General features: G+C 46.4%; 1 protein-coding gene across 2 annotated transcripts in view; it reads left to right on the top strand.

The window, feature by feature from the left end:
- Nucleotides 1-12,199, top strand: part of cdkal1 (CDK5 regulatory subunit associated protein 1-like 1) — a 163,145-nt gene that overhangs the window by 135,976 nt on the left and 14,970 nt on the right. For both annotated transcript variants that reach the window (XM_053888251.1, XM_053888250.1), the window contains one exon: nt 10,689-10,772. In XM_053888251.1, the coding sequence (XP_053744226.1) occupies nt 10,689-10,772 (84 nt within the window). The remainder of the gene's footprint in view (nt 1-10,688; nt 10,773-12,199) is intronic.

Below are 12,199 nucleotides of genomic sequence, written 5' to 3'. Positions count from 1 at the left end.
TTTACGGCTAAATGCTCGCTGACATTACGGTGTAGCAGCGAGTGCCCATTAGCAGGCCCGGAGAAGGAGTTGGCAAAAACAGCCACAGGCAAGTGTCGGGCACCGAGGCTTGTTAATGTAGAAGTTCACCGCCGGCCTGCATGTCAGTCAATACGTTTTATCCTCCGCACGTTGGACCAACAAGGTCACTGACAGGGCAATGGAACTCCATCCTCCTAAACCGCTTGGGTGATTATTATGCAAGTGCTGCACCAGCTGTTTAATACTCGCCATATTTAGAATCCTCCTCGTGAGAAATGTAGGTGCAACAAGTGTGCGATTACATTTTCTTCTTCTTCTAGGGAACCCAAAAAATAAAGGTCAAGTTTTTGAGGCAACCATTGCTTCCCCTTCTCCTGTAAAATTATTCCAAATGAATTCTTCCCACTTAAAATTCACTTTAGATGAGGGAACACTTCTTTACTCTGCATGAGCCAACTACTTGCTTATTGACTGCTAATAATCAGAACTTGTCATGTAGTTTAGAGTGAACTTTCAGTGTGTTTATAGTCAGGATTAACCAGACTCTTATCTGTTTTTCATAATGATTAATTACAGGCTAATATGCTGCTAATAGACACGTGAATGAGTAATATATGTACCATATTCTCAAGTGTGAGGCAAGATTCTTCTGAAGCTGCTCGGTGTTTGTTCAGTTGATGCTGATCTGTGAACTTTGATTTCAACTTTTTGTGTGTGATTCTGTTGCGATCATTTTGCAGTGCCATGCTTGTCACTGAACGCATCATGAGCTGGATCTAAGCCTTCTGACTTGGCTGTGCGAGGACGCGCAGGCATGAGCTGAACTGTGCCGCGATGTTTTTGGCTCCCAATCCTGTTTTAAGGTTCATTTTCCGTTTCAATAGAAGTGTTTAGGCGGCTGTGCTCCTTGAGTGAAATGAATTGAGCTGCTACATGAATGTGATATCGCTCGTAGTTGTATATCGACCAGTGAATGATTTAAATCAGTCAGAAACATGAAGCTGCAGCCTTTTAAATGAACGCAGCTGACGGATTTTTATCGCTGTGAAATGAAATTCACATAATTCCGTCACTTTCAATGCAAGCTCTGTTCACGCCACGTGAAAACGATGTCGACCTTGCCCTCGTCACCGCCGCTGCGTGAATGGGTTGCTGGCGCTTCATGGATGTGTGGTACACAACGGATGACAATTGTAAACACACATTATTTCATGGTAGTGACAACAAGGGACGGGCGCAGGCTTGGAGAGAAGATGTTTGGTGCTTCTCCTGCTCAGTCGTTCACCTCTGAAGGCCAAAGACTGAGCTCATGATCTGTTATAGTCGTGGTTAGGGTTGAGAACGCTTGCTCCGTGACGTCTGAAGTAGCTGTCGATCCCCTGCTGCTCAACAAGCGTGTCACCAAAGTTGCTTCATTGAGTCATCCATCAGCCAAAATCACTCACTCTCATCTTTTCACTGGGATTGTTGAGGCACATGTGGAGGAGCAGCTCCATGGTACATGCTGCATTTCACCTGATGAAAAACCCCTTTTCACCCCAAACCCAGGTGGAGGTGAAGGCCCCGGGGCTGGGTTTGACTCCTGCTTCTCATTCTTCACCCACAGTGGTGTCTGAATGATGTCTGGAGCCGTCGGAGGACACACCTCTCATGCTCCGTCGTTCTGTCGGCACATCCTGTTGGGGGGTCGCCTCAGCAAGTCCTCCACAGTCACCTGCCTTGATCACCTCTCATCACATCCAGGAGCCTCCTTGATTCTCCCTCTTCCCGGTGTCTCCAGCACCACCATCCTTCATGCTCTGGAGTCTCACTGCAGCTCAGTATCTCCACCATCCTTCATGCTCTGGAGTCTCACTGCAGCTCAGTATCTCCACCATCCTTCCTCGGTATCAGAAGCGTGTTGGGACTCTCCGGCTGATTTGAATGGCCGCTCACTTTTCCTCCAGACTGGTCTCACCGGCTGCAGGATATTGATCATTTGATACCTCCCAGTGGCCATAACTTCATAAAGCCATTATGTGTTGGATAAAGAGAAGCCTGGCTACTTCTGGAAAGACAATAGAAATCAATGGAAGTGTTCTTTGCCGAGTGTTTTTATTGATGGAATATGGCGGTTGGTTGTTGGTCCTGGCTCCACTCGGGCCGTGTTTGCGGCTGCTGCGTGACGGTGCTTTTGTCCGCCCTGAATGCTGCTGATGGCTGTTGCCTCCAGAGAGGCAGCTGTGCACGAGCCGCCTGGCTTCTTCCAGCCGCGTCTGATTACTACCTGCGCCCCTTTGATTAATATTCCGCCTGTGCGTTCGCTGGTGTGTGTGTCTGAGTCAGAGCTGCCTTATCTCCACCACCATAAATCAATCAGCACCATTGAAGTGCTAATATCAGCCCTTTTGTGAGCCATTCGCCTCCTCAAGTCTCATCTTGCTGAGGCCTTTGGCTTTTCCTGATGTACATTTTGACCTGTCTGTTTGAACTATACCTGTTGTTTGTTTTTCCATTTGGTTTGATCTGTTTATTTATTGGCTTGGTAAATAAAATAGGAGTTTGAACACTACTGCAGGTGGAAATAACGGTAAGAAAAATAAAATAAAAGGATAATCAATTGCTGTATGAATGCTGTAATAATGCATTGTAGAAGAGACCCTTTTTAGTCAAGTGAAACCCAATAGGTTTTTCACTTTTCATTTCATGCATATACAGTGTATATATATGTGTGTATTTCGTTTTTGTTTTTTGTTTTTTCATAAATTTCAAAATCAGGTTTAGGGTCAATTCTATTTCAAAGGGCCGACTGTCACAGGTACACAGCGTGTAATGCTTATTATCATACGCAGTAGTGTAATTACAAGAACATATTTCCTGTTTTTATACTGCTGCAAATAATCAAAGACTTGTTTTGTGACGTCACACTTTTACCTTCCGTCACCCGAGCCGCTCCAAGGTGTTTCGTCATTTGTTGCGTCCATCTTGTTTTTTGTTCAGATTTCCTGCGGGGAAAAGGCTTGTTTTCCCTCCTTTGCTAAATATATATCATGAATGTGACATTTGAGAAAAAGCCGTGTCCAATCGGAGCCAGTTAATGAAGTTCTCCTCCGCCGAGCGGGTCGGTAAGTGTGCGTGTCAGCTCTTTTCTGATCCTTCTATCATCATCTCTCGGCAGAGGGAGATACAGTGTGAATTTATTCTCCCCACCTGTCCAGATCCATTCTTCCTGCGCCTGACACATGCATGCACTAATGTGCCGGCCGGCCGGCCGGCGGATCATGCTATAGTCGGCATCCTGTCCACACGTGGGCAAGTAGCGTGCACACATCAGAGCGGGCTTGTCTCAGCTCCCAGTGAGCCCACGGTCGCACAACAGCCATAACTCATTAGTGTCCCGTCAGCCCAGAAACTGAGGGACGTTTCATTGCATTACATATTTGTTTCGACGGTTAGGTTGAATCAAGATGGGCACGCGGAGACGGCTGTTCCTCCTGACGGCGCATTGGATATGTGCATACAATTGTGTGTCCATTACATACAGAAGTTTACTTATTCAAATCAGGCAGCATGTGCACGTGGCCCGTACTCCACTAATAAGCATTTCTCTGTTGGATCTGTCGCTATCAGCCGCATACATATACATTGACAAGCTGTATTTATGCATGCAGTTTTTCGAATATTGTGTACCTGAGTGTGGAAAACCTACCAGGCTGATGAATGTTGCAGATGCTGCTTTGCATCCGATGGCTTACGTGAGAGTCGCCGTGAACAATGAGGTGAAATTTCTCCTGATGGAAAGTGGAAATATGGATTTATTCAAATTTTTGTTGGATTTTATTTGATTTATTTCGCCACAGTTTAAAAAAAATCCTGGCGGTAACCCTGCAACTGACTTTGCTGACTGATCCGTGAAATGACACAACCCATGTGTCATAGTATAGTACTTATGACACTGTAGTATTATGATACCAGTAGTTGTATTAGCATTAGCACTAGTGTAGGAGTGTATTCGCTCGCAGCAGTAGCTTTGAAGTCACATTCAAAGTAGCGTAACAGTAGCCGCCTAAGCAGCGTCAAAAGTTGCAGTACAGATGAGGACAGTAAGGTGTTTTAATGTCAACGTCAACCACATCAGAACAAGCAAGAACTGCAGTAGTGAGCATCATTGGGAACATTAGCAGGGGCACTGAAGTGTGATCAGCTGCTGCAGTTTGAGCCTCATTCAGGACCTCCTGCAGGGATGTTTTCTGCCGGGGAGCTGCCGCTTTTCTTTGCTTTTGAATGCACACATTTGTTTTTTCCTGCTGAACTTGCCAGAACGGCCAAAATGCCTCTCAGCACAAGTTACTTTTGTCACCTCTAGTTTGCCGTCTGCCCACAGGGGGCTGTATAGAGCGGGCCCCAGGCGTGAGACGCCTATATATATGTATGTATATATATATATATATATACATATATATAGACACATACATATGATCCAGGGTGTCAGCGCTTTCCAATGTTCTCTCCACGCTGTGTCTAAAGGGCGCCGGGGGTCTGGAACTTTTTTTCCTCTGCTTGCTTCTGTCAGTCGAGGAGCTCTGTGCCATTCATACTTCACTTCTTTAATCACAGGAGCACCTGTCAGCATTTCCTCGCCCGGCCTTCAGGACTGAAGGCAGACGCTGCGCTTTGTTTTACTCTTTCACTCTTACAAGTCAAATAAAACGCCATCCTTCCCAGGACTCCTACACCTTTCTGTGCCAAACAGAACTGGTTTGCTTCTCTCTGTGTCTCCCTCCTGCCAGTGGTGTCCTTGGTTGTTGTGTCCTTGGTGGCTGCTGATTGAGTCAGTGTGAGGGAGGAATATAAACGCACTCGACGGTCCATCACCGCGCAAGAAGGTCCCATCAGTGCCATCGGAGGAGGGGATACAAGCACACGGCAATACAGAGTCATTAGTCCATGAAGAGAATCTAAATGTTAAGAGCCCAATAGCAAACACTCTGGTGAACACTTGAAGCTCCGCGGCAGAGAGGCAGGCAGCAGGGGCTGGTGCTGGAACGCTCTCATGGATGCTCCATGCATCATTGAGATAAGATGGACTGAGCATGTTCATTTACCTTGGTGTCTCTGTGTGGCTGAGAGGAAGTGCTTTCTGTTCTTCTTAAGCCTGGAGTATTGGGGACGAGTATTGAGAGCCTTTCAGATTCAGCGTTTGTTTTTTCTCTTTATTGGAGCTTCACGATCATCTGACAAAAAGAAAAAAAAGAAAAAACTGCCGATGTTATGAGCGTCAATTTGCTTAACGCTTTACTAATACAACAAATAAATACGTAACCATTTTGTCTTGTTTCAGAATATTCAACCAAATCAGGTTTTATTCTACTTGAATACTTAGTAGTGGATTTTGTCATTGAACCTGCATTTGCCCCTCTTCTCTATTCAGCTGTGACTCAGGAGTCACTGCCTTCGTCGCCACTGTTCTGGTGTCTAATGTTATGACAGCACAGACGTTGAAGTAAATCCCTGGAAACATGTGATGTCATCCTCCTTTAAACAGACGTGAGGTTCCTCTGTGTTTCCACGACGCCTTCTGGTGGATGAGGTGTCACACAGTTTGCTTTTAAGGACATTTGACAAGTAGATCCAATAGTTTAATGGGCGTACGTCCAAAAGTTAAAGTTGTTTTTTTGTGTTCTGTACTTTCTGGAAAAAAGCCAGTGGCAACTTGTTTTTCCAATGCCGTCTTCTGCAAGTCTCCGTTGCCTCCTGAGTGAAGCGACTGGACAAAGCTGAGCAGTTGAGACCGATTGAGGAAACCTGTCGTTTGCATGGAGTCCATTTGATCCAGCAGAACCTCTGTTCTCCGTGGCTTCACTGTGCTGGAAGCCAGATTGTGTCTTGGCTACTTCCCAACTGCTTCTTACTTATCAAAAGCCAATGGGGGATGACCAGAACAGGATCCTTGCAGTGGCCTCGCTGGCCTTGGAGCCCGTGGAATGCCCGTCTTATCAAAGCCCGTACACCAGTCCCTCTCAGTGGGGCCGTGCTCAGCAGACAGGCTGAACACCTCTGTGTGATGCCTGGAGACCTCAGGTGCGGCCCCAAGTGACAGCCACAATCATTCCTGCTGCCACAGCTTTAGTTTCAGACGCAATTATAGATTAATGGCAATGTATAGATGTGGGCCTCTTGTTGCTCCGCTCACACAAACAGCAGCTCTGTAACACTCCCATGATTTACACACACCAGCCTCCCAGGCGCACAGGGACAGGATTTTCATACTCTTGCCCATTCATAACCCTCCAGGCTGGAGTCCCTCACCACACCCCGCCTACTGCCACCAGCATGGAGGCTTAGAAAAATGCGTGTTTATTCACAATATACTGTGCAAGGAAGAGCGATCAGGGATGAAGCTAATGTTGGGACTCAAACTTGTGCTTTTAGGGAAGCCATTTACGTTTGTTTGTTTGTTTGTGATGTCAGGTGTCTTCGTCGTGACAACTATTGTATTACTGAATGAGAAAAACGTTTTTTGGCCTCAGCTCTTTTTTAAATCGGGAATAGAAGTCATCCCTATGATCAGTAGCTGAGCGAGTGAGAAAACCGGGTTTTTCTTTCACATTCTCTCCCCACAAAAGGGTTAGTTAGGATGCAGTCATTGTCGCCAGGATACTCTCCATTCTGTGGCACAGAGGCTGGGTGTGTTTTGTCCTGAGCAGGACACCATAGCTGAAGTGTGGCTCCGCTCGTGGACGTTCTGAGCGGCTGTAAGTACAAAGAGTCTCCCAGCCAGGTGCCGCCATGTTGCGGTTGCTGAGTAACAGTAACAAGCGTGCCATCATCAGGGTTCTTGATGTTTCTTTATGACACCTGTCTGTGACGTGAGGCTTGGCTTCAGCCGTGTGTCTGAGCCGCTGGTTTGCAGCGTTGCCTGTGCTCTGATGCGATTCACTTGAGCGTCTGTGACACCCAGCAGCCTACAGGCCACTCTGACAGCCCTCTGTGATGTTGTGTGTTTGTGACGCCGACACCTATCTGTCTTTTCTGACAAACCAGATCTGTCACTCGGGTGCAAGACTGAAATGTCTTTTCTGCTGGTAAGATGAAATGGATCAGGCAACCGAGTGTGAATGTGTGTTTCCATGAAGGCGCTAAACAGAACACAAGCAGTAGAGTCCTTCATCCCATCTGGATCTCTATTAACCTTAGGAAAAGCAAGGTCTGAGAATAGCGCCACTGAAACCTTGACTTGGATCCGGTCAGCCCTGTAAAACTAGGGTCTTCAGGTGGCTGTGTAACCAACCAGGTTAAGGGTTTGATTTTAGACTGGTCTGATCAACCAGATTCATCCTGAGGCTCTTGTTAAGAACTTGACCTCTTGACCCCAGTCAAGGGCTCCATTCCGGAGGATCAGCAGAAGGGGAATCCAATATTCTATTCCTTTACTTTGGAAGTTAAAAATGAAGGTGGCGACATGATGTGACGGATGGTTGGAGGTGCACGTCCTGCTGCAGGTGCCGAGCATCCAGGTTTGGCCAGAGTCGAGCGGAGGTTGCAGCTGGAGCCCAGAGATCATGTGCGGTGCATAGCCCCGAGACCTGCAGGCTGCAGGTGGAGTCTTCTGCCAACTGTGTAGTTGAGGAAGAATTCCAGGGTAATTGTTCATAAACTAGCCTCAAGAGATGGAACCACGCACAGGCCTCTGTGTGGGCTTGTGTTGTCTTCAGCTGGCTTCAATGTAGGGCTGCAACTAACCATTACTTTCACTGTCGCCTAGTCTATCACATCTATCTAAACGTGCGCATCACACAAGGGTTCACTTTTGGGTGTTTCTGCAAAGCCCCCATTTTGTCAGTGAAAGTGGTGTGAAGTCAAGTCAAACAGCAAAAAAAAGCACTTCTTCCGTGGCACTTTTTCTTCCGTGGTGTTGACGCCACGCGGCGGTTGGAGCCACATATGGCACTGCTGGGTTTTGGGGAAATGTCTCTGTGAATTGCTCCCTTATTTATTTGTGATGCAGATTGAAAACATTGATTACAAAATTAAAAGCCACGGCGCTGTAATTATCTGCGTTATCATGTGGATTAAATATCAATTAAACCGGTGATCCCACAAATCTGCTGTGGATCTGCCGTGTTTGATGAGATGTTAGTCTCTGGATGCTGCTGTCGATTAAAACTGTGTGACATGTCGTGTGGAATTTGGGACTCGAGGCTTGTTGGGAATACTAATCCAGCAGTGTCGCGTTTGCCTGCAAAGTACTGGCTGTGTCCCTCTCCTACTATTTGACTGGTGATTTTTTACTTTTCTCTTCGCATTATTCTGTTGCAATGTTGTCCATGCAAGTGGAGCACGTTTCAGGTGTTTCTACTGTGCCGCAGTGGGAACATACCATCAAACCAAGGTCCCCATGTGCCGACGTCAGTCCCAGTGGACATCTGGAAACTCACTGTTTTCAGTCAGAAATGTACCTTTGAGTCATGATTTTTGAGGTGTTGCAGTGCACTATGGGATGTGTAGCTCATGCACAGTTTACAGCCTGGTCCAAGTCATGCCAATTTTCTGATTCGATCCTTGGACATAGACTTGAGTTTCAATGCTAATTTGCAATGTTATTATTATTTATTCATTTATTTATTTTATTTTTTTAAATAAAACTTATGCTCATCTCCAGAAAGTTAGTCTGTGTTTGAGGATAGTTCAGGACTGGGAACTGACACAGCGAGTCTTCTGAGACTGCTGCAGTGTTCGACAACCAGCTGGAAACTGAAATACTTCTTTGAAAACAGGAGTCATTTTCTTATCAATTATGTCTCTTGTATCTGGTTCTCTGACTTGTAATACGTTGGCCGAAGGAACAAATCCACCACTGCTTTCTTCTGAGAAGTCTGTGTGGAGTTTGTTTCCTCTGAGCTCGCACACCGAGACATCTGCCTTCAATCGCACAGAGCTAATAAAAAGGGCCAACTTTCGATGTGGGCCATCCGGGCGTCATGTTCAAAGAGAGATTTGGAAAGAAGGTTTACTTTCAGCAAAATGGCTCGGCTTAGCAGAACCTGGTGATTTATTTGTGCTGGAGTGTCAGCGAGCCGGCGCAGGTGCAGAGGAGCTGGGAAAACAGTCTCGCCATGCGAACATGAAATAAAAGGAGCGGGGGGAGATGTGAAGACTTAAAAAACATAATGCTTACAGATCAGGAGACACAGAAGTACAAGGGGAGGGACGGGTGGGGCAGGCAGGAGGATGAACACCTGAGGCGGAGTGTCAGCGGAAAGACTTCTAAGACTGTGACATATTGCGGAGGAAATCATCAGTCAGCACAGTTTTACAGCGCGGGACTTGCTGCCAGCTGTAATAAAATGCAAATGCCGGACATTAAGCTCCCATGATGCTCTGTTAGCATCACGACTGGGTGGAGAAGAGAGTGTCACTCGCGCCCGCGCGCGCGTGGGTGGGTGCTGCAGTTCAAAATGCTTTGGACTGAATGATGAGCAGGAATCGGCCATGAAGCAGATGTGATCAATTAAAACTAGAGAGAGAAGAGTCAATGTCCGATTGTCGTATTCACTGTATGCTGTTTCAGCAACTGACTCCCAATACTGGGCTGTCACTGCCTTCAGATGCGTCCTATGTGCACAGTGTGCTGTGTTACATTTAAAGAGAAGTTGTCCTGTATGTTTTCTGCCAGGCGTTAGGATGACAAATGTGTCGAAGTGATATGAAGTGGATTTTTTTCCACTGGTGTATCTCCTTGATTCCAGCATGCCACTCCACCCTGGAGGTTTTCAATAGAATCCACCTCTTTTACATATTTGATGATTTACATTTTCCAATCTCTGGGCTTTTCTCTGTCTTGGCCCTCCACAGGAAGTCCGACCCCTCCTCTCCTCTCACCGTGTCATCAGCAAACATCATCGTCCATGGAGACTCCTCTCTCCTGTTTTCAAATGATTGGTTGGGATTTCATGGCCAAGGCGATTGTCTCCCTCTTTCAGGGAAAATATGGAAATTATTTGATGACTGAAGAGAGTTCTTTTACTGGATGGTCAAGATCTCTCGAGGCTCTGCTTCTCTTATGCAGTGTGCTTTCAAAGAAAGGCTTTAATGTGCGTCTTGCGGTGACAATTGTTTGTTCTGGGTTTCTTTGCGGGAAGGTCTGCTCGTCGTATTTGATTTTCTGATCTGAATAGACGCTCTCCTAGAGTGTTCCTCTTCTATTGGCTATAGCCTGGCGCTTTCCTTTTATCCGCTCCTGGTATTGTGGGAGCCCGGCGTTGAATAGTGCCTGCACTCCCTCGCAGGACTCAAGTGACTTTAAAACCTTGAGATTGTAATTAAATGTTAAATTGCTTTTCCTGCAAACATGAGGTGGGGCAGAATTTACCGTCAGACAGATGGAAAGATCCTCCAAGTTTACCATAGTCTAACATGTATTTCATCTTTGTAATGGATGTATCTTGAGGAAAAAGAGATTTGAATATTCATATTACAGACAAAAGTTGGGATTTTACTCTTCTTCTATCCTTTGACCTTTAATCATTTTCCTGAGTGATTTACATTTTGAACTTCATGGCACCTTCATGTCACCTGCTCATGCGTTTGAACATCCTGCTCTCCTTCCAACTGCAGTCCTGCCTCGTCCAAATAAAGGCAAGCCTCTGCTGTTTGATGTGTGTGCTGACCGTGATGTGCCTCCACAGGTCGGCGAGAGGCAGCACGTGCTGGTGACGGAAGAATCCTTCGACGCCCAACACTACGTGGCTCACAACAAGTTCTATGAACAGGTAATTGAAAAGCATTTAGCCTTTCCTTGGCACCAGCACTCAGAGTATGTGATGTCACTGCTGCTTCTCACGTCGTGATAACATGAAGTTGCAGGATTTTATTTCTGGATCAGGTGATCTACATTTGATTTTTTTAATTCCAGGTGTGCTTAAAAATGAACTTTGTGGCAGCGTGGCGAAAGAGGCGTCATTTATCTCGCAGAGACGATTAACCATTTCATCTCAACGTGAAGTTCCCGGGGCTCATTTGCCAGTGAATCAGATCAGTCGCTCTGCATGTCACAGGAGTCTTCGCAGCAGGTGTCAGCTGCTGAAGCTCCTGTTGGGGGGAGGAAAGTAGGTTACCTGTGATATCACACATCCTCAAACGCCCGCGCGCCCTGCGGTGGTCATGAGAGCGTTCCACGGCTGATAGCGACACCACTTTCTGCTCCTTTTTTAAAATAAACTAACATTAAGGTCAGCCCTAAAGACATGAACATTCCGTCCCACACACACACACAGCTGTTCGCATCACTCAGCTTCAAAGAGCCTCTCTCAACCTGTGGGAAATTCACTTTAAAAGATCTTGAAATCAATCCATTTCCTACTGCTTTACCGTCATCAGAAGCATGTTTGAAGTTATGCCTTTTATTAGGCGGGAGGCGATGCATGCTGAGGTTTTTTTTTTTCCCCACTCTCCCCTCCTCATCGCCTCCTTTGCTCCTCCCTCTCGGGCCATAAACCCAAGTTGTGCTCCATCACAAGTTTGTGTATGCACCATCGTTTGAGTTGCAATTCTCACCTCTCATTCATGTCGTCCTGCGTGCATGAGCAGGTTTGCTTGTTGCTGAGTTCAAGATGTTTTGTTCTCTGAACTTTGTAAAGTATTGTCATCCTAATCCGCCTAGATTAGAGTTTGCCGTCTTAGCTTCATGCCAGACTCAGCAGCCTTCCTCTGGTTCTGCCCCGAGGCTTCCCCCGGCTGGAGACCCTCCAGTACATGAAGCATCTGAAGGCCACAGTTGCTCTACTATGAGTGTCTCCTGGAGCTTGTCCAGTCCAGACTCCCTGCTGAGAGCATCTCAGTCTCTTGGGTTTTGACCTGAGATCTTCCCCCAGCCTTTTCTCACCACAAACCAAGGTCCCTGGTTCCTCACTTTGACTCCAAAGCTTCTTTTTCAAAATGAAATATTTTGCCAGAGAGAGGAACAGATATTTTGTGACATCAATGAGTGTGTCTCATGCTCTTTTTAACAACTTTGATTTGACCTTCCAGCTGTGTTTCCTCCTCAAGCTTCTCCTCAGCAGCAGAGCATTGTCAGGTCGATTGGCTCACGCTGAGCCTCAGACTGCACCTCACGCTCCTCTCTGTCAGCTGGCTCTTCCTTGTCAGTCACTGCTCTTTGTGAATTTAAATATTGAAACTTTTCTTGATCCAAAAGTGC

This window comes from Synchiropus splendidus, chromosome 15 (genome assembly GCF_027744825.2).
Source record: "Synchiropus splendidus isolate RoL2022-P1 chromosome 15, RoL_Sspl_1.0, whole genome shotgun sequence".
Lineage (NCBI taxonomy): Eukaryota > Metazoa > Chordata > Actinopteri > Syngnathiformes > Callionymidae > Synchiropus > Synchiropus splendidus.
Note: the sequence above shows the minus strand (reverse complement) of the source record. Positions and strands in the feature narration are given on the sequence as shown.